Raw genomic sequence first — 27,358 nt, forward strand, 5'->3', positions numbered from 1 at the left:
AAAATTCAAGCTATGAAATATGACCACTTGAAAATGCCTACCCTTCCCTCCCACCTACAAATCTGTCTAAACCCACCCTCATTATCTTTGTTCTAATACAAAAGTAGTTGACCTTCTGCTGTTGAAGGCTCATCCCTAGAGCTGTATACTTGATTTCATCCGCTCTCATCTCTTTAGACACTTCCTCTAGGGGGTCCTTGCCTTGTTGTGTAATTTCATCTTTTCCTCTCTTCTTACTCTATCCTGCCAGTCTACAAATGGTACTCCTTTGAAGGGGCCAGAACTCATCTGAATGTTTATTTGGCTTCCAGTATAATCAACCTCTCAGTTGTAGGATTATTGAAGAAGAAACCACTGGATCTGAAAATGAGTTTAAAATTAGCAGGTAGAGAAGAACAAGGCAGGGACTCAGATTTACCCATCTTCCTATCTACTGTGTATATGTCCGGATATAATCTATCAATAAATGCCAGAAGAATGGAGGGAAGGAAAGATAGAGAAGTCAGAAGAGGAAGGACAAATAGCCCATCAGTGCTCTTAGAAAAATACAGAAATGCTCTGAAGTCCTTGGTATGTTATAATTGCATGGCTGTGATAATTTATCACTTAATATATGTATCAGTATTATTTGCATTAGATTATTTTTATAAAGGGCAGAAACTTCATTTGCTGCCAATGGGTAGCTTTTATTACACTCTATATGTAAGTATGCTTAATAATTATGCTATGTGCATATAATAATAAATGTATTATTGATACTGAAATTAATATCATTTAAAGCAGTTTTACATAAATTATTACAATTTTCTGGCATGATTATTCATACTGAGTATATTGTATACTTATCATCAAAACTGAAAACTTTTTCACTGTGTGATTTTCTTAAAAGCTTTATAGGCATTTAGCCTTAATTATAATGATAAAATATCCTTCTGACCTTCAGGATAATTTTCAGGCTTGACCATAGTTTATCTTATCTTTCTACCTGGGAATATGCAATAATTCATCATTTATGTCACCACTTAAGGATATATTTTTATTGTTTTCCTGCCTTAATATTTTTTTTCAGTTATGAATGTACAGATATCCACTTCCCTAAGATAACCTTTAATGTTTGGGATTCACTTTCCATCTAGTCAAGGGTCTGCTAGGTCCTTTGATTTCATATGTGCCTTTTATGTTTCACAGATAGGTAACCAGAGCAACTTACAAAGTTTAGAGGAACAATGTGGCTACTTAGGTGGGTTCAGAGGTCGGAGAAAATGGCAGCTTTTGGTTATTTATGAAAGTGTAATGATCAGACTGATTCCAAACAGGTATGCAGCAGGTTGAGCCCAGTTCCAGCCATGGTTTAAAATCCCAGAGCCTTTCATTTTAGGGCATAACATATAGGAAACAGAACAAGCTACTGAGAGTATTACACATAGTGCCTGATCATTACCGGGGTTTTGTGCAAATAAGGTGAGAGTGACTGGGTCAAGATGGCATTCATTTATTTAGTCAGTCAAACATATTATAAAAAGCAACTTTATGCTAAGCTCTGAGTGAAGTACTGGAGATAAAATGATTAGTAAATTGATACAGTTTCTGCCTCACAGAATTTAAATTTCTTACATTCATTCATTTAGCAATTAAAAATTCTATCTTGGTGCCATGCACTGTGCTGAGGTTGCTGAATATAGAATGGTAAACAAAATAGACATACATTGTGTCCCAAGGAACTATCCTTACAATTTATCAGAAAAAATAGACAACCGAATAAACAGCAACAGTAAGAGTGACAAAGGAAGTCTAGTACTATGGGAGCAAATAGCAGGAGTACCTAACCTACATGGGAACAGGGAAGTGAAGCTTAAGCTGAAAGCTTAGTAGGAATAGACCAAGCGAGGACAAGAGGAAAGACTGTGCCAGACAAGAGGAAGGTCAGAGTCAAGAGTAAGCCATGTGCTTTCAAGTAACTAAAAGCAGAGCACAGAGCGCAAGGAGGGGTGTTCAGAGATTAGGCTGGTGGAGCAGGAAGGGCCATGTTATGATACTGTATTAAGGGATTATAGTTGATCATAAGGGCAAAAGGGAACACTGTGGGATATTAAGGAGAGAAATCAGATTATGTTTTAGAGGGTCATTTTTCAATATGGAGAGTCTTACTCTACTGGGTGACATGGGTTTAAGACTGTCCTCTAAATGCTGGTGATTTAGAGAGAGCCAGAGAACCCCTAGGTACCCAAGCAATCTCACCCAAAGAGAGTCTTGCAGTCATTTATCCTCCTGTCTGTACTCTAAGATCCTTTAGGGCAAGGACTTTAAAAAAAAATAATTCCACTGTATTTCTAATACGTAGCATAGTGCCTTCTGAATAAATAAATGAATGAACAAATGAATGGACTAGATATATAAATATATCTATAATATAATATATGTAACATATTATTTCCTATTGAGACCCTAGAATTATTTTCCTGACTTTGAGTTTTTCTGCTCTTTCTTCAGAAATAACATCTTCTGAGAGTTTCTTTGGTTCCTGATTTCCACTGTTTGTTTCCCCCTTGGCCTGCAGAATAGCCTCTGCAGACGTTCTCCCTAGTATAGTCTGATTTTTCTGTGTTGATCATTTTAAATTCCAGCATGTTCTCTACCCAGTTCATAAATCTGTGGGGCCAGCATTTGCCTTTTTTCCTCTGTCTTCATATTTTCAACTTCTCACAGTTGGATCCCTTGACTCTACACCTGCAAGTTCTGTTCCAACCTAGCTCATTAGTTGATTCTGTTTAAGGATATACAGACCTTCATATCGAGTACCCAGGTAGGCTTGGGTATGCTAAACAGACCCAGTATTCTACACATGTTCAATGGGTTCCTGAATGTCTCCACATTTTACTTCTACTGCTAACCAAACTTGGGGTGCCATGTGTCACTGGCAAGCTTTCATGCTCATTTTTTAGGACTGAGCTTCTCCTTAAGTTCTGTCTTTTGTTTTAAAATTTATAGTGACTTCTTGAACTCTACCCAATTTTTTGGCCTAACTCAAGCCAGTGGCTGGTACACTCATATACTACCAAATCCTGCCACCCTTCATTCTTAATGATGGAATCTTGTTTATATCAACTGTTAAGGTCCTTGAAATCTGGGGAGATTTAAGCAATAAAAAGAATTAGTTATTATTGTTGTTATTATTATTAATAAATGCCATTCAGCATGACATATAAACTATCCTTAGAGTTTATCAGGAAAGACAACAAATAAGCCACAACAATCAAAATGATAAAGGAAGTGCAGTACTCTAGGAATAAATAGCAGAAGTACTGCAACCTAGAAGCACTTAGTGCTATCTCCGTTCCTGTAATGGCCTGAATTAAGTCTGAATTAGGCCTCAGTTGGGCACTGTGTAGTAGACTATACCAAAGTACCTTTTCTACCAGCAGACGCTAATGTTATGTTGCTTCCTTCCAACCCCTCCCACTGTGGAATGCTGGGAAGCAGATCCTTCCTTAGTATAGGCATCAGCCCCTTCACTCATGTTTTTCTGAGATTCTTTTTAGGTGCTGCTTCCTATTTTTTGTTCAAATATTCAGGCACACAGTTTCTCATATGTCTGCAAAGATGCTTGTTGTTAACCACATAGATTAACTTTTCACTTTGCATTTTACTTCTGTGGCCCACTTCACGAAAACTAATTCTTCACTGAAAAAAAAATATCTGTGAGCCTCTAGCTCTTATTTCTTCCCCTTTAACCCTAATTATCACTAATACATCAGACTGGCATTTCTAGATCTAGAAATGTGGCTCATTATGCCCTTTTTGGGTTCATCTAAATAACTCTTCTCACTTCCCTAGCAGTAAAATGTACTAGTGACCTATATTTGAGCTTCAGATCACTTTCTTTTCTTTCAGTGCACCGCTTCAAACATATACTCAGACTTTTTAAATGATCAAATGAAGGGTAGAAAGAAAAATGAATAATTATAAGAACTGAGCATATTTTGGATCTCAGGCATACATGTGCTTTACACGGAATCTAGTAATATTTATAGCATATGAGGTAGATATTTTTATTTCCATTTTTAAAGATGGGAAAAGTAAAACCCCATATTGAAGAATAGTTTACAAAATGTGTATGATAAATGATAGAACTCACACTCAAGTTCCCTTTCTATAATAATATCTCAGAGTTTTTGATATCTATCAGCAACATTTTTAAAAGATGTTTCAACCCCTTGAAACCTTTTTATAAGTTGGCCTCAAGGTCACCACACACTTCTGTTTTTTTATCTATTTCTCTGGCTTTTCTATTCCTTCATCTCTAATTGGATTCCCTAGAGCACAGTCCTCTGACCTTTTCTATCTCTACTCCACCCATAGTGATCTCATGCCTATGAATCCCATCTAAACTTTGATTAATCTCAGATTTATAGCTCCAGGCCAGTATTCTCCCCTAACTCTGCTGTATACTCAGTATTTTCACTTGGATGTTTAATTAACATCTCAAACTTAACATATTCAAAACTGAACTCCTGCCCTTTACTGAAAAACTTGTGCTACCCGCAGCCTTTCCCGTAAAAGTAAATGACATCTCCACCCTTCTTGAGGCATAGGCACAAGGTCTTGGAATCATTGTTAACTCTTCTCCTCTCATACACTGCATCCATTCAACCAGAAAAATTACCTTGGCTGTATGTTCAAAATATATTCTGAGACACCTCTCACCACTTTTCACTGCTACTACCTTGATTGAAGTCATTATTGGTGCAGCTGCCACCTGACTAGTCCTGCTTCCACCCTGGTCTCCTTTCTGGTCAGTTCTCAACCCAGCAGTCTAAATATTCTGGTTAAAGCGTCAGATTATATCACTCCTCTCTTGGAAATTTCCCCACGGTTTCTCATCTCATCCAGAGTAACAAAATCCTTATAGCAACCTACAAGATCTGGCCCGTTTACCTCTCTGATTTCCTCTCCTACTTTTTGCTTCCTAATTTATTCTGTTCCAGCCATACTGGTCTCCTTGCTTTTCAATGAACAGCCTGGCACACTCCCTCAAAGGGACTTTATTCTTCCTGTTTCCTCTACCTGGAATGCTCTCCCTCAGATATCTGCAAGGAAGTTTCTTTTTTCTTTGTTTCTTCTTTTTTTTTTTCTTTTTTTCTTTTTGCAAGGAAGGAAGTTTCTTTATCCCTTCAGGACCATCCTATTTCAGATTGTAACCCTCCTCTTCCTTGCTACTTTACATCCTGTTTCCCTTTTAAATTTTTTTCCATAGCCTATATCTCCACCTAATAGTCTATATATTTTACTTATCTGTTTGTTTGTTTGTTTTCTTTGTATTCCTCCACTAAAATGGAAGCTTGATAAGGGCAGAGATTTTTGTCTGTTTACTGCTCTATCCAAGCATGTAGAACAGTGGCTTACACAAGTAGGTTTTTCAATAAATATCTGCTGAATAAATTAATGATTCAGTCAATCTTAGGGTTATTCTCAAGCAAACTGACATAAATCTCTTTCATGCTTCCCAATCATCATGATTCATACACCTCCTGAGATGTATTTTTGTAGTACCCATGAGATATTTCTGAGATTTTAGCTTCTATTTAAATCTACCCAATGAACACTATTGTTTAACTTTATACTCTGTTCCACCATCTAACATTTGAAGGTTTGTTTCATTTTCTCTTAAGATCCTGAACTTTAAAAGTAATTTTATTAAAATTACATTGTTACTTTTCATTCATTTTCTGAGGTGTCTTAATCTATTTTGCAAGGTTCTGCAATACTTTGCATTCCTGAAAAGGGAATCTCTTTTTTTCCCCTAACTCAGTAACTTTCACAGTCATTACTGCAGTGTTTTACACATACTGGGTACTCCGTAAAATTATTCATAGGAAAACTTACATAAACAAAATCGAAAAAATTGTATGTGGTCAAAAACCTCCAGCATCCCTATTTTCATGTACTATACTCAGCTAGAAGAGCTACCTTACAGGTGTTTTTTATTCATATTCTTTAATTTATTCATCATTTGGTGAATGTTTATTGAACTTTTATTATGTGCCATTCATTGTTCTGCCAATAGAAATCTCTACATTTAGTGAAGGAGATATATAATAAATAAATACATTAAATTAGAATTGCATAGAAAAATACATCTTTGCCAAAATCCTGAGATTTAAGATTAACATACAGTCAAACTTTAAATTGGATTATCGCCATTATAGAATGAACTTAGGGTATAGTATATCTGAAATTTTATCCAATAAAATATAGCTATTACTATAGCAGTAGAATTACAGAATTTTAGGAGTCAAATTTTGTACAGGGACAGTAATTTCTCAATACTGTCAGCTGATTACTTCTGCCTGTAGTCAACTATCTTGCACATTTGGAATACTAAACAGTAGTCTATGACGATTGGCAGTTTTATAGAAGCAATCCTATAAACCATGCTATTTGTACTTCTTGCAGAAGATAAATCTTGGGTCTAGAAATGTGACAATATAGCAACATAACTGGCTTTCAAGATAACAAAATCTTCTCTGAATTTTTATCTGCATCTCAGCTTTTATCACATGCATACCAATTTCAGCAGCTTCCTGGAGTATCACAGTAAGAGGATCTTTACAGCAGAAAACATGCAGAGAATTTAAACTCTTGAGACAAGTTTGGTTTTTTGAAGAATTGGCAGGTTCTAGCAAACAAATTACTTTCCCTGAAAGTAACCAGTGATTGTTAGTAATATCTGCTATGTTGGTACCCTTATTTTCAAAACACTGTTTCAAGGCTTTCCTTGCTTTATACAGCCATTTTTACCACTTAAAGTCTTCCATTACATCTTGTATGAACACAGTTTATTAGTATATAACAAGACAATTGAAAAATGTCTTTTATGTCATATAGTATTATCTTTGGTTAAAGAAGAAGAATGAAAGTAGTTGACAATTTTTCTGCTATAGTCAATAAGTCTGTCCTATCGAATACTGTTATTATTTCTGAAAACCAATGGAAAGTTGTGAACAAAACATTGTGTACCTTTGATTCCTAAATCAGTCATAGCCCTCACCACGTTTATTCCATTGTCAATGATAAGTGCATGCTGATTTTCCATTCTATAATGTATCTTCTATCAGGTTCACTTTGTTGTTAGCTATTTGCAGCTGGAAAACTCTTCACAAGCAAGAAAAGCAGCGATTGGTTTCATTGTTGATTTACACATTGTCACACTTTAAAAGGACTTTAAGATATATATGCTTATCTAATTGTCTATTGCACATAATATTAAAGTAGAATATTTAATATTACTACCAATAATATTAACTTGTTTGTGAATAGTAAAAATAGTTTAGGAAAATATATTTCAGTAACATGTTTTCTAGGAAAAACCTTGAACAGAAGGTCTATAGCTTAAAGAAATCTCAAAGCTCCTCATACTTCATGTCCTGAAAACGATTGTTAATCTATATTAATGATTCTGTTAAGCTTTTTTTCAACCTCCACAAATTCAAAACCTCAATGAAAAAATGTTCCTAAATAAATATTCCTTTTAATGTCTATTGTTTTGAAATTGTAAAAGTGAGAAAATAAATATTTGATGTATCTAATTTTTCTTTATTTTTTTCTTTTCTGTATTTTTAAAAATTGTTTATGCCTGGATTGAAGATGATTTATATTGGATTTTTTTGTAAATGGTATTAGGGCCTTGTTTCTCCTTGAGAAAATTCAAGATGGCAAAGCTAATATTTCATTGTTACTTCATTCTCACAAGATAGAAAGTATTCCCAACTAGAACCTCCCCTTGAAGGATTGATGTTAAATAAAACTAAATAACCTACAATTAAATTTTGTTCTTTTTGGAAATAAAATCACTTTATTCTAATTAATTCACAAACAAAATCATGTTTAAGAGGCCACACAAACATCTGCCTAGCCCCAAACTCAATATCATCTCAGTGAGCTTGCATATGGTGAGAATACCCTCTTCCACTGCAATCCTGAAGCACAAAAGTTATTAATGATTGAGGAGCGGTTTAACTGGTGGCTTCATACTTTATATCCTCACTATCAATTATATTTTTAATGCTAAATCAGCGTGGTCATGAGAGATGATTTTCCATGCCTTCAACTGGAACTTCTTGATTAAGCTAACCCGTTCGCCAATCTGCACTGTTTCAGCACCTCACTGAAACCTTCACAAAGTTTAAGGTCACCCTGGTTCTGGGCACACTCCAAAAACTGTTTCACCTCAAAAGAGCATGGGCCATTCTGCTGCTGCTGTGCCAGCTGGGTTTCCTGAGGCTCCTGGTAAGTGATGTCAGGCCTTGAGGGCTCAGCATTACTTCCTCCACTGAAGCCACCAGTGATGGCATGACCCAGAGTGTGGCCGACGGCAGAACCCACAGCCATGCCGGCTGCAGTGGTTGCCACCTGGGCCATCAGACCTGGCTGCCGAGGAGCAGCAGCAGGGGAGCCAACAGCAGATGGTGGAGCCACTGCTGGTGGCTGAGCTGCGGGCGCTGGCCTGGGCCCGGTTCTCATCTGAGGTGCCCGGCTGGCCGGAGGGGCTACAGGGGAAGTGCGGCTTCGGCTCCCACGAGGCATCTTAAATGCGTGGCGAAGCGGGGTCTTCAAACGCGAGACTCCTAAATTTTGTTCTTAATAGTAATTTTATTTAGTGTTGCAAATGCAGGTATGTCAATTTTACAAAGATCTGAATTTCAAGATAACCAAATATGTATATTATTCTTCATATTAGTTAAATTTGTATTAATATTTCTTGACTAAAATTCTTCCAACATTTTTCCTTACACTTATCTAGCTACTGTAGTCTCTCTTAATATTTGTAATAATTATCAATTTCTCTATTTATTGAACTCTAGAGTTCTTAATTTTTTAATATAAAATTAACAGTTTTCACGATTATTTTTTAAATTTTACTCTTGCAATAATAAACTCTCATTTATAGTTTAGAGCAAGAGAATTTCAACCTATAGAGCACAAAAGGGGTTATTTTCACTCCAAGTGGCACGTAAAATGCCTATTTATATGTGATAGTAAATAATCTAATATTTTAAATAAATCTAAATGTCATACCTTGTTGGCATTTGTAACATTGTTACACTTATTAGATAGGGTAGTAACATCTGTGCTTATACACATATTTATATTATTCATTTCTGGGAATGTCAGGACATTTTTAAAGTAAGCATCTATTTATTGGGGCTACCAGAGGTGAAGGCAAATAGTAGATCTTGATGAAATATTGAAGCCAAACTGAACTTTATATCTAATAAATATCAGGATGCTGTAGAGAAAATTGATGTAGATTAAAGGAGTTAGAAAGTGAGTGGGTTGAAAAGGGTGACACTTCAGCACGAGTGGTCACGTAAGGCCACTTAGGAGGTGATATTTAAACAGAGACTTGAATGAAGTAAGAAAGCAAATCATGAACATATCTGAGGGAAAAACAGATGTAGGCAGGGAACAGGCTAACTAGTTAAGAGGTTATTGCAGTAATCCAAGTGATAATGTGATGGTGTTATGGATTAGGGTGGTGGATGTGGAAATGAAGAAGTGCTAAGATTTTTATATCAGACCTGTGAATTTGGCTGTGGGACATGGGAGAGAGATGTAAAAAATAATTTCAAGGTTTTGGCCTGAGCAATCAATTGAATTTCTCACTGAGCTGAAGGATTCTGGTGATAGAGAAGATTTCTTAGAAGAGGAAGGTGGTCTTGCAAATTTAGAATTCTGATTTGAACATGTTTAGATAACTGTTAAACATCATGGTGGAATTGTCAGAAAAGTAAGTGACAGGAAACAGGTAGGAGTAGGAGATACAATGTTGGGAATCATAAGTATAGAAAGCTGGTCTTTAAAACTATAGGATTGACCAAGTAATGGTCCTGAGTACACCCCAATATTGGGAAGTCCAGGAAAGGAGGAGGAGTCAATGATGGACGCCAAGAAGTTATAGTCAGGAAGACAGAAAAAAGACTGGGAGACTGTGGTGATTGAGAAGCCAAGAGAAGAAAGTGTTTTAAAAAGGTCAAAGTGTTTTAAAAAGGTCAAATATTATAGATGAAACTAGACAATTTTATTTTTAGGGAATTTTATTATGAAGTGGCACAGATAAATATCAATAGGATAATAGCTGGTGAGAAGAAGGACCAATAGAGTATTTTTTGGTTTGGTTTGGTTTTTAGTGGGAACTATTTCACCATATCTGTATCCAATAAAGGAGGAAATATAATAGTGCAAGAAGAAAGGGAACAATTTGAGGAGTAAAATTCTTGGAAAGATAAGAGAAAATAGATCCCTGTGCATATGTGAAGGATTGGTCTTAAATAAGAACTTGGAGTAATCATAAATTATAAATTATAATTGATTATTAGGAGGGGACCTATAAATAGGGTGGACTATATAAATTCGTGGTTTGCCACACTAAAAATTAAGTGCTGTGCAAAAGATATTCCTAATAACCTTGTTTCTCACAGTAGTTCAGGTTCTGCATGAACCCTGTGAGGGTTTTACTCATGCAACTTAACTCATTCCTGTCTTTGGAAAAGCCAGGGGAAACAATCAAGAAAAAACATAGATAATCAAATTTTCGTTTCCAAAATTTTCTTCACAAGGGTATAAAAGAAAACCATAAGATTTTATTGAAAAATAACACTTCCTGTGTCAAATATTAAGCCTAGAAACCCAGATTTATGGTTTCTGTTTTTTCAAATTAAAAAATACCATAGGTTTAGCTAGACTGCCCAGTATTGTAAAAGATAGATATATTAAGGGTAGAGGAAGAGTAAAGATTTCCCTTTTTAAAGGTAAGATAAGGTTTATTCTGTTTCTAATGAGATAAGACCACGTCTATTAAGTCAACAAAGTTTAAAAAGCTAGCAAAATCATTTCATTCAAGACTACTACTGTAGAGGTTAGTTTCACTCAGACGTTTGTACAGCTTGAGTTTTTTTTTTTTTTTTTAAGTCAACTATACATGTGAGGGACCATTAACAGAACCCAACTAGAAAGTGGTTCAGATTTTTAAGAATTAGACCAGTTGACTTTAATTTATAGAGTTAGAAGAAGTAAGCCTTCTAAATATCTATCATGCTCTTACCAAATTCATATTAGAAGTTAGTTTGTCCCTGAATATGTATTCATTACCAAACTACGTGGCCTGGCATTGTTCTTCTTAAAAGGTTTATTACAGCTAAGTTTTTTTTTAATTGAAATATAGGTGACATACAATATTATGTTATCTTCAGGTATTATATACTTGCATACATAATGAAATGATCAGCGTGATAAGTCGAGTAACCACCTGTCCCCATACAAAGTGATTATAGTATTATTGACCATATATTCCTTATGCTGTATATTGCAGCCAGCTCACTTATTTATTATATATAACTGGATGGTGGTACCTGTTAATCCCATTCACCTGTTTTACCCACTACCCCATCCCCTGCCCTTCTGGCAACCATCTATTTGTTCTCTGTATCTATGACTCTGTTTTTGTTTGGGTTTGTTTATTTGTTTGTTTTGCTTTTTCGATTCCACATGTGAGATAATGTGGTATTTGTCTTTCTCCATCTGACATATTTCACTTGGCATAATGCCCTCTAAATCCATCCATATTGCAGATGGCAAGATTTCATTTTTTACAGCTGAGTAATAGTCCATTTTCTCCATATACCACATCTTCTTTACCCATTCATCTATTGATGGACACTTAGGTTGCTTCCATATCTTGACTATTGTAAGTAATGCTGCAGTGAACATTGGAGTACATATATCTTTTTGAATTAGCATTTTTGTTTCCTTTAGGTAAATACCCGGAAGTGGAATTGCTGGATCATATGGCAGTTCTATTTTTAATTTTCTGCAGAAGCTCTGTGCTGTTTCTGTAATGGCTGTACCAAGTTATAATCCCATCCACAGTGCACGAGGGTTCCCTTTTTTTTCCAGTCCTCATCAACACTTGTTATTTGTTGTCTTTTTAATGATAGCTATTCTGACAGGTATGAGGTAGTATCTCATTGTGAATTTTTGATTTGCATTTCCCTGATGATTAGGAATGTTGAGCATCTTTTCATATGTCTGTTGGCCATCTGTATATCTTCTTTGGAAAAATGTCTATTCAGGTCCTCTGCCTTTTTTTTAATAATTTTTTTTTTGATGTTGAGTTGTATGAGTTCTTTGTATATTTTGGATATTAACCCCATATCAGAGATATCATTTGCAAATATTTTCTTTCATTCTGTAGGCTGCCTTTTGGTTTAGCTGATAGTTTCCTTCACAGTGGAAAAGCTTTTTAGTTTGATATAGTCCCATTTATTTATTTTTATTTTTGTTTTCCCTGGCTTGAAGAGACAGATCCAAAAAACACTGCTAAGACTGATATCAAAGAGCATACTGCCTATGTATTATTCTAGGAGTTTTGTGAGTTTAGGCCTTTCATTTAAGTCTTTAATGCATTTTGAGTTTATTTTTGTATGTGGTGTGAGAAAGTAGTCCAGTTTGATTCTTTTGCATGTAGCTGTCCACTTATTGAAGAGGCTGTCTTTTCCCCATTGTATATTTTTGCCTCCTTTGTCATAAATTAACCATGTAAATGTGGGTGCATTTCTGGATTTTCTATTCTGTTCCATTGAGTTATGTGTCTGGTTTTTTGCCAGTACCATACTGTTTTGATTACTGTAGCTTTGTAGTATGGTTTGAAATCAGGGCACGTGATAATTCCAGCTTTATTCTTTCTCAAGATTGCTTTCGGTATTCAGGGTCTTCTGTGTTTCCATACAGATTTTCAAATTATTTGTTCTAGTTCTGTGAAAAAAATGCCGTTGGTATTTTGATAGGGTTTGCATTGAATCTGAAGATTGCCTTGGGTTATATGATCATTTTAACAATATTAATTCTTCCAATCCATGAGCACGATATTTGCTTTCATTTGTTTGTGTCACCTTCAGTTTTGTTCATCAGTGTCTTAGTTTTCCAAGTACAAGTCTTTTACCTCCTTAGTTAGATTTATTCCTAGGTATTTTATTCTTTTTTATGTAATTGTAACTGGGATTGTATTCTTAATTTCTCTTTCTGATACTTTAAGTGTACAGAAACACAACAGATTCCTGTATATTAATTTTGTATCCTGCAACTTGACTGAATTCATTGATGACTTCTACTAGTTTTTTGGTGGTATTATTAAGGGTTATTAGCATATTCTGTATATAATATCATGTCATCTGCAAACAGTGACAGTTTTACATCTTCTTTTCCAACTTGGATTCCTTTTATTTCTCTTTCTTGTCTGATTGCTGTGTCTAGGACTTCCAGTACTATATTGAATAAAAGAGAGTGGGCATCCTTGTCTTGTCTCTGATCTTAGAGAATGCTTTCAGCTTTTCACCAGTGAGTATGTTGTTAGCTGTGGGCTTTTCATATGGCCTTTAATATGTTGAGGTAGGTTCCTTCTGTGCCCACTTTGTTGAGAGTTTTTATCACAAGTGGATGTTGAATTTTGTCAAAAGCTTTTAGTTCATCTATTGAGATCATCATATTGTTTTTATTCTTAATTCATTAATGTGGTGTATTACATTGATTGATTTGCAGATGTTGAAAAATCCTTGCATCCCTGGGATAAATCCCACTTGATCATGGTGTATGATCCTTTTAATGTATTGTTGGATTTGGCTTCCTAAGATTTTGTTGAGGATTTTTGCATCTATGTTCATTAGTGATATTGACTTATAATTTTCTTTTTGTGGTTATCTTTGTCTGATTTTTTGTATCAGGGTGATTCTCGCCTTGTGATAAGTTCAGAAGTGTTCCTTCCTCTGCAATGTTTTAGAATAGTTTGAGAAGGATAGGTGTTAACTCTTCTTGATATGTTCAATAGAATTTACCTGTGAAGCCATCTGGTTCTGGACTTTGTTTTTTCAAGATTTTTTTAATCACCCATTCCATTTCATTACTGGAAATTGGTCTGTTCATATTTTCTGTTTCTTCCTGGTTCAGTCTTGGGAGATTGTATATTCCAGGAATTTGTGCATTTCTTCTAGGTTGTTCATTTTATTGGCATATAATTGTTTGTGGTAATCTCTTATGATCCTTTGTATTTCTGTGGTGTCAGTTGTAACTTCTCTTTTTTCACTTCTGATATTATTGATTACGTCCTCTCTCTTTTTTCTTTATGAGTTGGGCTAAAGGTTTATCAATTTTGTTTATCTTTTCAAAGAATTAGCTCTTAGTTTCATTCATCTTTCTATTTTTTTTTTTAAGTCTCTTTTTTGTGTATTTCTGCTCTGATATTTGTGATGTCTTTTCTTCTACTAACTTTAGGTTTTGTTTGTCCTTCTTTTTCTAGTTCCTTTAGGTGTAAGGTTAGATTATTTATATGAGATTTTCTTGTTTCCTGAGGTAGGTTTGTATTGATATAAACTTTCCTCTCTTAGAACTGCTTTTGCTATGTCCCATAGATTTTGGATTTCCATTTTTATTTGCCTCCAGGCATTTTTGATTTCTTCTTTGATTTCTTCAGTGAAATTATGTAGTAGCATATTGTTTAGCCTACACATGTTTGTGTTTTTTGCAGTTATTTTATTATTATTATTATTGTAGTTGATTTCTGGGCTCATACCATTCTGGTCAGAAATGATATTTGGTATTATTTCAGTCTTCCTTAATTTATTGAGATTTGTTTTGTGTCCTAGCATGTGATCCATCCTGGAGAATGTTCCATGTGCAGTTGGAAATATTATGTATTCTGCTGCTTTTGGATGGAATGTTCTATATATATATGTATGTATGTGTGTGTGTGTGTGTGTGTGTGTGTGTGTGTGTGTGTGTGTATGTATATATAGTGCAATTTGGTCTAAATCTGGTCTAATGTGTTTAAGGCCAATGTTTCCTTATTGATTTTCTGTCTGGATGATATGTCCATTGATGTAATTAGGGTGTCAAACTCCCCTATTATTATTGTATTACTGTCTATTTCTCCCATTACCTTTGTTAATATTTGGTTTATGTATTTAGGTGCTCCTGTGTTTGGCACATATATATTTACAATGTTATGTCTTTTTGTTGGATTGATCCCTTGATCATTAGGCACTGTCCTTCTTTGTCTCTTGTTACAGTCTTTTTGTTTTAAAGTCTATTTTGTTTGATATAAGATTTGCTACCCCAGCTTTCTTTTTGTTTCCATATTCATGGAATACCTTTTACCATCCCCATACTTTTAGTGTGTGTGGTTTTTAGATCTGAAGTGAGTCTCTTGTAAGTAAGTCTCTTTCAATTTATATTTAAAGTAATTATTGATAGGCGTATACTTACTGCTGTTTTGTTCATTGTTTTCTGGTTATTTTTGTATTTCTTTTTGGTTCCTTTCTTCTTATTTTACTCTCTTCCCTTGTGATTTGATGACTAACTTCAGTGTTATGTTTGGATTCCTTTCTCTTTTTTGTATGTGTACCTATTATAGATTTTTGGTTTGTGATTACCATGAGGTTTATACATAAAAACATATATGACTATTTTAAATTGATGATCTTTTAAGTTCAAACACATTCTAACAACCTTACATTTTTACTGCCCCCCATGTTTAATATTTTTGAATTCATATTTTACATCTTTTCTTGTGTATGTCCCTGTACTACTTCTTGCGGATATGGATAATTTTACTACTTTTGTCTCTTAACCTTCCTGCTAGCTTTATAAATGGTGGATATAATACTTTTACTCCATGTTTGCCTTTACCAAAGAGATTTTTCCTTTCATAATTTTATATTTCTAGTTGTGGTCTTTTCTTCCCTGCTTAGAGAAGTCCCTTTAATATTTCTTGTAACACTGGGTTAGTGGTGCCTGAACTATTTTAGCTTTTGCTTGTCTGTAAAACTCTTTAATCTGTCCTTCTAATGAATGATAGCTTTGTCAGATAGAGTATTCTTGGTTGTAGGCTTTATTCTTTCATCAGTTTGAATGTATCATGCCAATCCCTTTTGGCCTGCAAAGTTTCTGCTGAAAAGTCAACTGATAGTCTTATGGGGGTTCCTTGTTGCATAACTAGCTGCTTTTCTGTTGCTGCTTTTAAAATTCTCTCTTTATCTTTAATTTTTGCCATTTTAATTGTCATGATTTTGGGTGTGGATATCTTTGGGTTCATCTTATTTGTGACTCTCTATCCTTGCTGGACCTGGATGTCTTTTTCCTTTGCCAGGTTAAGGAAATTTTCAGCTATTATATTTTCAAATAAGTTCTCTGCCCCTTTCTCTCTCTCTTCTACTTTTGGGACCCCTATAATGTGAATGTATGCTTGATGTTGTCTCAGAGGTCTCTTAATTTACCCTCATTTTTTTTTAATTTCTTTTTTTTCTGTTCAGATTGCATGATTTTGACTACTCTGTCTCACAGTTCACTTATCTGTTTCTGTGTATCAATTTATCTACTGTTGACTCCTTCTAGCTTATTTTTTTATTTCAGTTATTGTATTCTTCAGCTCTGTTTGATTTTTTTTTTTATATTTTCTAACTCTTTGTTAAACTTCTTAATGTGTTCTTCCATTCTTCTCCATTTGTTGAGCATCTTTATGATCATTACATTGAATCCATTCTCAGATTGCTTATTTCCACATCCTTTAGTTCTTTTTCTGAGGTTTTGTCTTGTTCCTTCATTTGGAACATATTCCTCTGTCTCCTCATTTTACCTGATTCTCTGTGCTTATTTCTATGTGTTAGATATGTTATATACATTTCTTGATCTTGTAGACGTGGCCTTATGTAGGAGATATTCTGTGGGGTCCAGCCACAGACACCTCTGTGGTCATCAGAGCTAGATGCTCTAGGTGTGCCCCCTATGTGGGCTGCCTGGGCCCTTCTGTTGTAACAGTAACAGGACCAGTTACTGTGGGCACACTGGTATGCATGGTTGGCCCTGGCCTGGTTGACTGCCAAGTCCTATCTCAAACTGTGGCTGCCAGTGTGTTGTGAGTAGGATATTGTCCCTGCACAGGTGACTACACTGCCCAATGGGTCCTGGGACTGGTGCCAGCCACTGGTGACATGTAATCTTATGGCACTAATAGGTGGGAGAGAGAACTCCGAAGTGGAGTGTGCCAGCACCAGTGTCCCATGGTAGAAAGGGCACCCAAAAATGGTGCTGCCAGTGTCTGTGTACCCAGGGGGTATCCCATTTACCTCCTGCCTCTCCAGGAGACTCTAAGATCAGCAAGTGCGTTCAACCCAGGCTCTTTTCTAATTACTGCCTCTGTGCTGGAACTTAGATTGTGTGGGATTTTGCATGTGCCCTCTAAGAGCAGAGTCTTGTTTCCTATAACCCTCCAGCTCTTCCATAAATAAGCCCTGCTGGCATTGAAAGGCAGATGTTTGTGGGCTCATCTTCCTGGTGCAGGACCCATGGACTGAAAAGCCCAACACGGGCCTTGGACCCCTCACTCCTTTGGCAGACCTCTGCAGTTATGATTATCTTCCCAGTTATGGATCACTGACATGGTGATGTGGGTCTTGACTAAACTACATCTACGCCCTTCCTACCTGTCTCATTGTGGTTCCTTCTTTATATCTTTAGTTGTGGAAAATCTTTTCTGCTAGTCTTCAGGTCATTCTCATAGATAGTTGTTCTATAAAGAGTTATAATTTTGATGTTCCCATGGGAGGAGTTGAGCTCAGTGTCTTCATACTCTGCTATCTTGGCTGTAGGGATGTAGCTAAGTTTTTCTAAGCAATGAGAAATATATAACATGCTCTCAGTTTTTTAAGCACCTAGGTTTGCTACTAAGGTTTAGTTTCTTTTGTGTATCTCAATGATTTGGGTAAGGTTTTTTGGTTTGTTCAATCTCTATTTTGTTAATTCAAGATTTGTTTTTGTTTTTTGATATTTTTGACAGATATTTTTGACAATCCAGAAATAACCTACAAGGTAGAACCCAAAATACTGTGCATTTTTTGTTTTCATTTTTTATACTATTTGCAATTGCCTGATAAATACTGAGAGAATAAACCTTAGTGTTTTAATATACTAGAGGCAGAATTATAAAGAATGCCTAACAAGTAACAGGTCTCTTGTAGAAAAATCTTTCAGAAATGTTGTTCTCTTTTATCCCTGTGGAGACAGGTTGTGTTCACTATGCCAAGGGTTCAAACAGGAAGAAAATGCTAACTTCATGTAGAAAAATTAGGATATTAAGTTTAAAGAAATAGTAAAGCAAAGCAGAGAGCTTACTACATTATCTATAGTGGTTTCCACTGTAATGAATATGGATGTTCATGTTGTGTACATATTTTATCATAATGTCATTTCGCAATATCAAGTTCTGTTCATAAATTAGTGTGTGGAGAAATTTCTTATTCTAATTAATACTGTTTCTAAAAAGATACCTTACAGGACAATATTATCTCTTTTCCCTATGGCTCCCGATCTACTGCTAATTCTGGCATTCCATTGTACAAGATGGTTAGCAATTTCATGGGGAATTTAGAATGAATAAAGGTTAAATTACCATAAAACAAGTCTCATTTCCAAACATGATTTCTTTGCCTTAACAGGGGAAATGTAAATGGTTAAGAAATCTTATCCAGTCTGCAAGTGAGTGGCATCCACAGTGGGAGAGGTTAAGGCAAAGAGAGATTTCTTATGATTTAGGTAGCTTTCAGCATATCTCTAGATCAGTAGGAGATGAGAATGGCCAAGAACATTAGAATTTCTTTATAAGCTTATAATGTTGAAGCCCCTCTCAAAAGCCAACACTTACTTCTTTTTTCTAAAGTTGTTTCGTTGAAATAAATTGCCTAAAAACATGAAAATGGGGAAATGAAAATTTAGTTTCTTAGACAATTTACTTTGAAACACCCTCAGGAAAGAAACACAGTGAAGTCCTTTAGAAAATTTTTAACCAATTCCATGTGAAAAAAATACAGCTGTTGACTTACCTTGACAATAGATACTTTCTTTTTTAACTCCTATTAATAACATATAGAGATCTAAAGGTAAAATATGTAAAAAAAAAAAAAAAATTAGTTAAGGTGGTAGAATTAGGGAAGACATCTTTGATATGGTGGTATTTGACAGGGACCTGAAGAAGTTGAGGGAATTGCCCTGCAGATAGATACCTGCTAGAAGAGAGTTTCAGGCAGAGGGAACGGCAAGTACCCTGAGGCAGAAGATTTTTTTGCGAAAGGGAAGCCAGTGTGACTGAAGGAGAGTAAATAAGGAAAATGTGGTCAGAGAAGTAAAAGGTTAGAATGATGTGGTTGGGGGGGGAGAGGTTGGAATTGGGGTAGGGGCAGACAGTGAAGGCCTTGTATGCTATTGTAAGGACATTGACTTCTGTGAGTGAGATACATGTGATAAATATTATGTTCATGATATTATGTTACTAAAATGTGATAATTATTATTATTAAAGCCATCATTTTACTCATTGAATTCTATTTTGCTCAGCCTAAACCCTAAAATTTTCTTTTACAATATATAGCTATTTATAAGCTCATTTCCTCCCTAAATAATGTTAAAATAAATCATTAAGTAGTATATTTACATTGATACATATTTTCAAAGCTACCAACTAAAATGCAAAAATTGTCAAACTGCTTATAACAAAATCCAACTAGGATGCCTATCAGGCATCATGGCATTGCACTTTAAATAAGACACAAATAGGTTGAAAGCAAAATGATAGAAAAAGATATACCATGACTGTGTAGCTATATTAATATCAGGTAAAGCAGGTTTCAAAGCAGAGAATATAATAAGGGATAATGAAGGTTATTTTATAATGATACAGTGATCAAGTCATCAAAAGAACATAACAATACTAAACTGTTACACATTTAACAACGGAGTTTCAAAATACATGATGTAAAAACTGATAGAACTGTGAAGAGGAATAGATAAATCCACAATTAAAATTGGGGATATCAAAACCTCCCTCAATAAATAATTGACAGAATGAGCAGATAGAAAAGCAGTAGGGATATAGGAGACTTAAACAACATTATTAGGTAACTTAATTGATATTTATAGAACATTACATTCAACAACAGCAGAGTACACATTCTTTTCAAGTGCACACAGAATTATACCAAGGTGGATCCATAGGTAGATGAAACTTGTATCAAATAATCTAAAAGAATTTACAATAAAATGGAGTTAGAAATTAATAACAAAAAGATTTGAGGAAATTTAAAATACCGGGAAGTTATTTAAATACCTACTTTTAAATAACCTATGGTACAAAGAGGATATCAAAAAGAAAATTATGAATTAATTTAGCTGAATAAAAATCAAAACACATCAAAATTCTGAGATGCCGTGAAGAATTAAAGTCAATGTAAATGGTTAGCAGAACATTAATGGATGGAATCTTAACTGCAGTGTATTTAACACACTTTTAAAAAGCAGTTCTCTAAAGTTGATAGGCAAGGTAAATTTATTAATGGAGCACATGAGGCAAGAAATTATTTTTTTAGGGATCATGTAGTCAAAATGATTAGATCTCCAGAAAACTCATCCAAATCAATCTTGTTCTCTTGAACTCCATATTTTACATTTCAGTCTCAAAAGTCTACTTAAAGATGACTTGAAACTGAGACTCAAAAGACTAAACTTGGAGAGCTTACTTAATTTATCTTTTCTCCCATGTTTATATGACTAGTAAACCTAATGCACAAGATTTGAAATATGATGATATAAACCCAGGTTTGAATTTAGGAAAAATTTAGATTCAAGGAATGGCAAACATCTAGTAGTACACCTACTGTTTTTTGAAGTTGGTACAACAAGTCTTTCCTAGGAAGAAAGATCTTATTTGTCTTTAATTACTAATTCTGAGGTTTTAATTCCAATATATAATTCCTGATAATCTACCTTGCAGATGAGCTGCAGTTTATTACTATCTATTAATCCAATGAATTGAGAAACTTGTTATATCCAGACTTGTCAACATACTAATAACTTTAAATGTTTTGTTTACTCCAGTCAATGACTGGAGGTACTTAATTTCATTCTGGATAAATTAGATTTTAATTCTGGATGAATTTGTTCGCAGATTCTTAAATCTCTAAACTTATACTAAATAATTTTGAAGAAAAGATGAAGGAACGTGAAAGATGGCACATTGAGAAGAATGACTGCCTGAATTATTTGTTATTTGCCTTAAACCCTTTTTTGAAGGAACACAGTTCATTAAAACAAAATAAAATGGCATCAGTTAATTAATGTATTTCATCTTAATACTAAATAATTGCTATAAAATGTGAATGAAGACAGTCATTAATAGGTTATAGGTCAGACCCAACTGAAATGATATAAGTTGATAATGGCTTTCGTCAATATTTTTTCTATGTATTCAAGTAATTTTTACATAATCAGGTTAATACTATGTGTATATTTTTACATTCTGATAAATACATTAAGTAATAAACATTTTCCATTGTCATTAAATATTCTTCAAATACCAGTTTTTAATGTTATGTAATATTTTATTGTATTGATGTATCATAATTTAATTAGCTAATTTCTATTATTCTATTATATATTATTATAGAATTTCTATTATTATTATGCTTCTGATTTCTTAATATTACAAATAATTTTAAATGAGCAAGCCATAATAATCTCTTGATTACTTTCTTAATTTACATCCCAAGAAAAGAAATTACTGAGTAAAATGGCTTGAATATTTTCAAAGCTTTGGCACATTTCATCAAATTGCTTTATAAAAATATTGTGTCCAAAATTGTGTCCATGTTGCACACTTACAACATTTGAGCATTATCATTTCTCATTCTAGTATTCTGAAGGACTAAAACCATGTATTAATTTTTAAATTTATATAACTATTGAGGATGATCCTATCTTTATGTTTCAATAAGCATGTAAACAGTCTACAATTGTATTAATGTTATTAATTCATTTTCATATTTGTGGAAAATATTTTTCCAAATTTAGTTTTAATGCCTTTTACATTTATTTATGATATTTTGGTATATACAAAATTTTTTATAATCTAACACATATTTTCTTTTTTAAAAAAAGGTCTACCATTCTAATCAGACATAATCTTTTTTCCCTTGTCTTGGTTTTCTCTTTTTCAACACTATTTCAACTCTGAATGCTAATTAGCATAATTTTAGACTGTATGTGAATTAAAGTTTAGACTTTTTTCCCAAAAAAAGTGAATAATTTTCCCCCAGCACCATTTATTGAACATCTTTTTCATTCCCCAGTGATCTTTGATGCCACCTTTATGATATATTAAGTTCTTGTATTTTTGTTTCAATATGATGAGATTGAAGCTCATTTTCTTCTCTGTGTCTAGATATATGATGTATTTCATAAATGTGTGTGAACACTTGAAAGGAAATATTTTTTTCTCTGTGGGATATAACTTATACAATTGGATTTACTCCAATCATTTGATTTGATTATTTCTGTTTTTATGCTTTGCGACCCTTCGAGTTTTTTAGAAGATTTTTTTTTATTATATCCATTTAATTTTGTTACAAAAATCATTTAGATATAATTTTATATTTAACTGATTTAACTGACTTCTACATCCTTAAAAATCTTAGTTTTGAGTAATATATAAAAGAATTGGAGAACACTTTTGAATAACGTTTAGAAGAAAAAAGATACAGAGGTGTGGTTTATATATTTTCCGAACTCTGGCCTAAAAAATGATACTCATTTATATTCACAAGTGAACAGTAAGTTAGCTAGATGTTAAATTCTTGAGAGAACAGCCTTTTCGTTCAAAATTCTATATATGTTGGTCCATATAGGAGTAGATCGCTCCTGAGACATGATTCATTTCTTATATGATTTTCCCCTTAATACCTTTTGACCACAGTGATCTATGCATGTCTGATCTCCCCTAACTAGGGTGATAAGCTCTTTGCCTTCAGCAAGTGCTTCTGAATGAATGAATGAATGCCATTTCTGTTCATGTGTTCTGCTTCATCACTAACCATTTTAAACTAAAATTTTGCAATATTTTTAAACTGTCCGTATCACCTGGGAAAAATCATTTTCTGTGTTATAGTAAGGAAACTATACTCGATCTCTATGGTTCATTCTAGTTTAGAAGTTTTACTGCCTATGAATCTGTGTGTTTATAGTATTTAAGAAATTACCCAACCCATTAAGTTGTTCAATTCTATTAGGTATTTATTTGCTTACTTCTATGATTACATTTATTATATAACATTTGAAGAATTATAGCTATATAGTTGCATAATCATAGAAGAGACATGGGCCTTATGTTCAGTCTCAAACCTAGTCCTTTAAAAAGAGCATGGCCTGTAACCAGGAGTGGAGTAAAGAAGAAACCTTTCCTGAAAAATAACTGCCAGTAATATGCCTACAGCTTTGTTGAGAGCTCAATCCATATATGTGCATTACTGCTCATAAAGGTTATGTTAATTGTCTTTATTTCTATTCTTTTAAATGAGTATAAATGTCATTTTTTTTAAAAAAAAAAGACATTTTTAAGAGCAATTTTAGGTTTACGACAAAATTGAGAGGAAGGTACAGAGATTTCCCATATGCTCCCTGCTCCAACACATGCATAGCCTCCTGCATTATTAACATCACTCATCAGAACTGTACATTTTTACCAAGGATGAATCTATGTTGACACATCATAATCACCCACATCCATAACTTACCTTAGGGTTCACTCTTGGTGCTTATTATAATAATGGGTATAATAATCCACATTCTGTGGATTTGGACAAATGTATAATGACATATACCCATTATTATAATAACACAGAGTATTTTCACTGCCCTAAAAATCCTCTGCTCTACCTATTCAACTCTCCCTCCTCCCTTATCCCTGGAAACCACTGGTCTTTTTACTATCTCCATAGTTTGGCCTTTTCTAGAATGTCGTATAGTTGGAATCATATAGTATGTAGCTTTCCAGAATGACTTCTTTCACTTAGTAGTATGCATTTAAGCTTCCTCCATGTCTTTTCATGGCTTGATAGCTCATTTATTTTTAGCGCTGAATAATATTCCATTGTCACAGTGTACCACAGTTTATTTATCCATTCACCTACTGAAGGATATATCTTGGTTGCTTCCAAGTTTTGGCAATTATGAATAAAGCTTCTGTAAACATCCATGAGCAAATTTAATGTAGTTTTTAAAAATTAAAAAAATGTGCTTATTGGTTCTTTATTTTGAAATTTACTGTTTAATGATATATACATTAAAAGAATCTTTGTTATTTAAACTTTATCTTATCAAATATACCTTTGCTTTATTCTACCTTTAAGCTTAATAAACTAACAGGTTATTTTTACTATAGACTAAAAAAAACATTTTTACTAAAGAGGGTTTTTCTCCTTGACTAATTATGTTAGTTCAGACTTTAATGAAGTTAAACTCTGATTATCAGCCACACTCTAATTTTTAATTAATTTGAACATATGCACATCCATAGTTGGCAACAACTCTTTTGGAGTTTTTGAATTCAAAATTAATGTTAAGGACTTTTTGAAATAATAGTATAATTTGATATATTTACAGTTGTTTTAAAAATAAATAAGTATTTACAATAAAAATGGGTCATGGAAGCATAATTTGTTGACTGTGTTTAGGTAATGAAAATAGAAGGCAGATATAAAAATATTTGATAAGAGGGAGGGAGATGCAAGAGGGAAGAGATATGGGAACGTATGTATATGTATAACTGATTCACTTTGTTATAAAGCAGAAACTAACACACCATTGTAAAGCAATTATACTCCAATAAAGATGTTTTAAAAAAATATTTGATAAGGAGTAAACAATATTTGCTATGCATAATTTTTAATTATTTAATTGAAAATAGATACTTTGTGGAGTGTTATTATTACAAGGATAATATGGAAGAAGAAATAATTATACTTTGTTAAAGAGATCTCTTTTTAAAGTCCTTTCTACTTTTAAAACCAACATATTATCAATTGCTAGGAAGGACATAGGAACATTTTTTGCTACAAACTGTAGAGTAGGATTACTAGTCAAATGCATTAAGATATTAATGCAAGCACACTAGCTTTGGAGATATTAATTTCTCCTATTCTAGGCCTGGCTAAATGCTTTGATGGATAATAGGGTGTTATAGTACATGAAACACAGCCTTTCTACATAATCATAAATTAAATAAATAATTTTTTCCTAGACTTTATAAATCATGCAAAATGAATTACTGAGTAAATGAGAATTCTGAAAGTTTTTAATAGCCATTACTGTGGTACCATCTCTGTGTAACAGCTGAAGTAACAGACTGATTCAGAAATTGTCAGTAAGCAATCTCTTAAGACACATTAGTACCTGCAGAAATATTACAGAAAAACAAATCACCTGAGTTTATTACATTGCTCCAACACTAACTATGTGACCTTGGGCAAGACCCTTAACCTCACCATGCCTCCATTTTCTGATTGTAAAATGGGGATTTTAACACCAACTTTAGGATTGTAGTAAGCATAAAATTGGTTAATACATGGAAAGCATATAGTAAGTTTTGCAGAAGGCTTTGTTTTTTTTGTTATTTGTTCCAAATGGCAATTTTTTATTATGCTTATTAAACATACTTAATGATGATGTATGTTTCTCCAAATGAAGTATAAATTGATTTACAAAATGGCAGATAAGCAGAAAAGACTATTAAAAAACACATTTTAACAAAAAAATTATTTTTTCCTGGACATTACCCTCCACTATAATACTTGATTTAGTAAGGTGGCAAATTTACTGTTAGATCTGGAACCCAAGTTCAGTTTGCCTTGCCAAGAATTGGCAGCCTTGGGAACTCTAGTAGTAGACCCAGATGCTCAGTAACCCCTGAGCACACTTTGAGAGGTGAGTCATCACTAGGAGAAGTGCTAGTCCAAACCTAAACGCCATATATGAGATTAAATGTCATGTTTTAGACTTTTTATTTTGAATAGATCTCTACTAACAAAAGGTTGTGCAAAGAAGCTTTTTTGTGATAGATGGATATTATATCAAAAAACTATAGCAGATTTTACAACATACAGTGGAAAAAAAATTTTTTTCCTAGACATCATTTCAAAGCATTTGGAAACTGTATAACTTCCTCATTGAAAATGACTTCTGCATAATTCTTCTCTAATAGATTTCTTTATCTTTCAAGTTTGCAAAGTTTTTAAATGTGTGTTTGTGTATCTCCCTCCTCCTAGAACTGGGTAGAGAGAGCTGAAAAACAGACTCTTCTCTCCGATACACTTGACCTATCAGAACTCTTCCACCCAGACACATTTCTCAATGCGCTTCGCCAGGAAACTGCAAGGTAAATAGAATGAAATACTTATTTGTTTGAGAGGGTAATTATACTTTGATTTATTCACTTCTGATCACATTCCCTTGATTGTCAAGAAATAAATTTACTGTTGAATCCAGATAGTTGTGTTATTTCTTAATACTTGACTTTTAATAACAGTAAACTTTTAGTTTAGAGAACACTGCTTTCAATTATGATGTGTTTTTTATTAGAATTGAAAAAGGCAAACTTTAATTTTTAAAATTTTGGTCATTTATTTATCTAGACCTATTGTGTCCAATATGGTAGGCAGAAGTCAAATGATGCTATTTAAATTTAAATGATTTATTCCTGATCTTAGTGGAAATGGTTTCAGTTTTTCACCATTCAGAACGATGTTGGCTGTGGATTTGTCATATATGGCCTCTATTATGTTGAGGTAAGTTCCCTCTATGCCTACTTTCTGGAGAGACTTTATCACAAATGGGTGTTGAATTTTGTCAGAAGCTTTTTCTGCATCTCTTGAGATGATCGTATGGTTTTTCTCCTTCAATTTGTTAATATGGTGTATCACATTGATTGATTTATGTATATTGAAGAATCCTTGCATTCCTGGGATAAACCCCACTTAATCATGGTGTATGATCCTTTTACTGTGTTGCTGGATTCTGTTTGCTAGTATTTTGGTGAGGGTTTTGGCATCTATGTTTACCAGTGTTATTGGCCTGTAGTTTTCTTTTTTTGTGACATCTTTGTCTGGTTTTGGTATCAGGGTTATGGTGGCCTCATAGAATGAGTTTAGGAGTATTCCTCCCTTTGCTATATTTTGGAAGAGTTTGAGAAGGATAGTATTCACCTGTAAAGCCATCTGGTCCTGGACTTTTGTTTGCTGGAAGATTTTTAATCACAGTTTCAATTTCAGTGCTTGTGATTGGTCCGTTTATAATTTCTATTTCTTCCTGGTTCAGTCTCAGAAGGTGTGCTTTTCTAAGAATTTGTCCATTTCTTCCAAGTTGTCCATTTTATTAGCATATAGTTTCCTGTAATAATCTCTCCTTTGTATTTCTGCAGTGTCAGTTGTTACTTCTTT

At 33.8% G+C, this 27,358-nt stretch overlaps 1 protein-coding gene and 1 pseudogene across 3 annotated transcripts in view; one reads left to right on the forward strand and one right to left on the reverse strand.

Annotated features, from left to right (window-relative positions):
- The window catches only part of DYNC2H1 (dynein cytoplasmic 2 heavy chain 1), a 365,046-nt gene that overhangs the window by 297,503 nt on the left and 40,185 nt on the right, over positions 1–27,358 (forward strand). For both annotated transcript variants that reach the window (XM_082339858.1, XM_082339859.1), the window contains one exon: positions 26,189–26,298. In XM_082339858.1, coding sequence (XP_082195984.1) covers positions 26,189–26,298 — 110 coding nt within the window. The remainder of the gene's footprint in view (positions 1–26,188; positions 26,299–27,358) is intronic.
- Positions 7,825–9,721, reverse strand: LOC309604942 (coiled-coil-helix-coiled-coil-helix domain-containing protein 2 pseudogene; annotated as a pseudogene). The gene has a single exon. The product of its transcript is annotated as a coiled-coil-helix-coiled-coil-helix domain-containing protein 2 pseudogene (transcript).

The sequence above is a fragment of the Balaenoptera borealis genome (assembly GCF_965194805.1).
Source record: "Balaenoptera borealis genome assembly, chromosome: 11".
Taxonomy (NCBI): domain Eukaryota; kingdom Metazoa; phylum Chordata; class Mammalia; order Artiodactyla; family Balaenopteridae; genus Balaenoptera; species Balaenoptera borealis.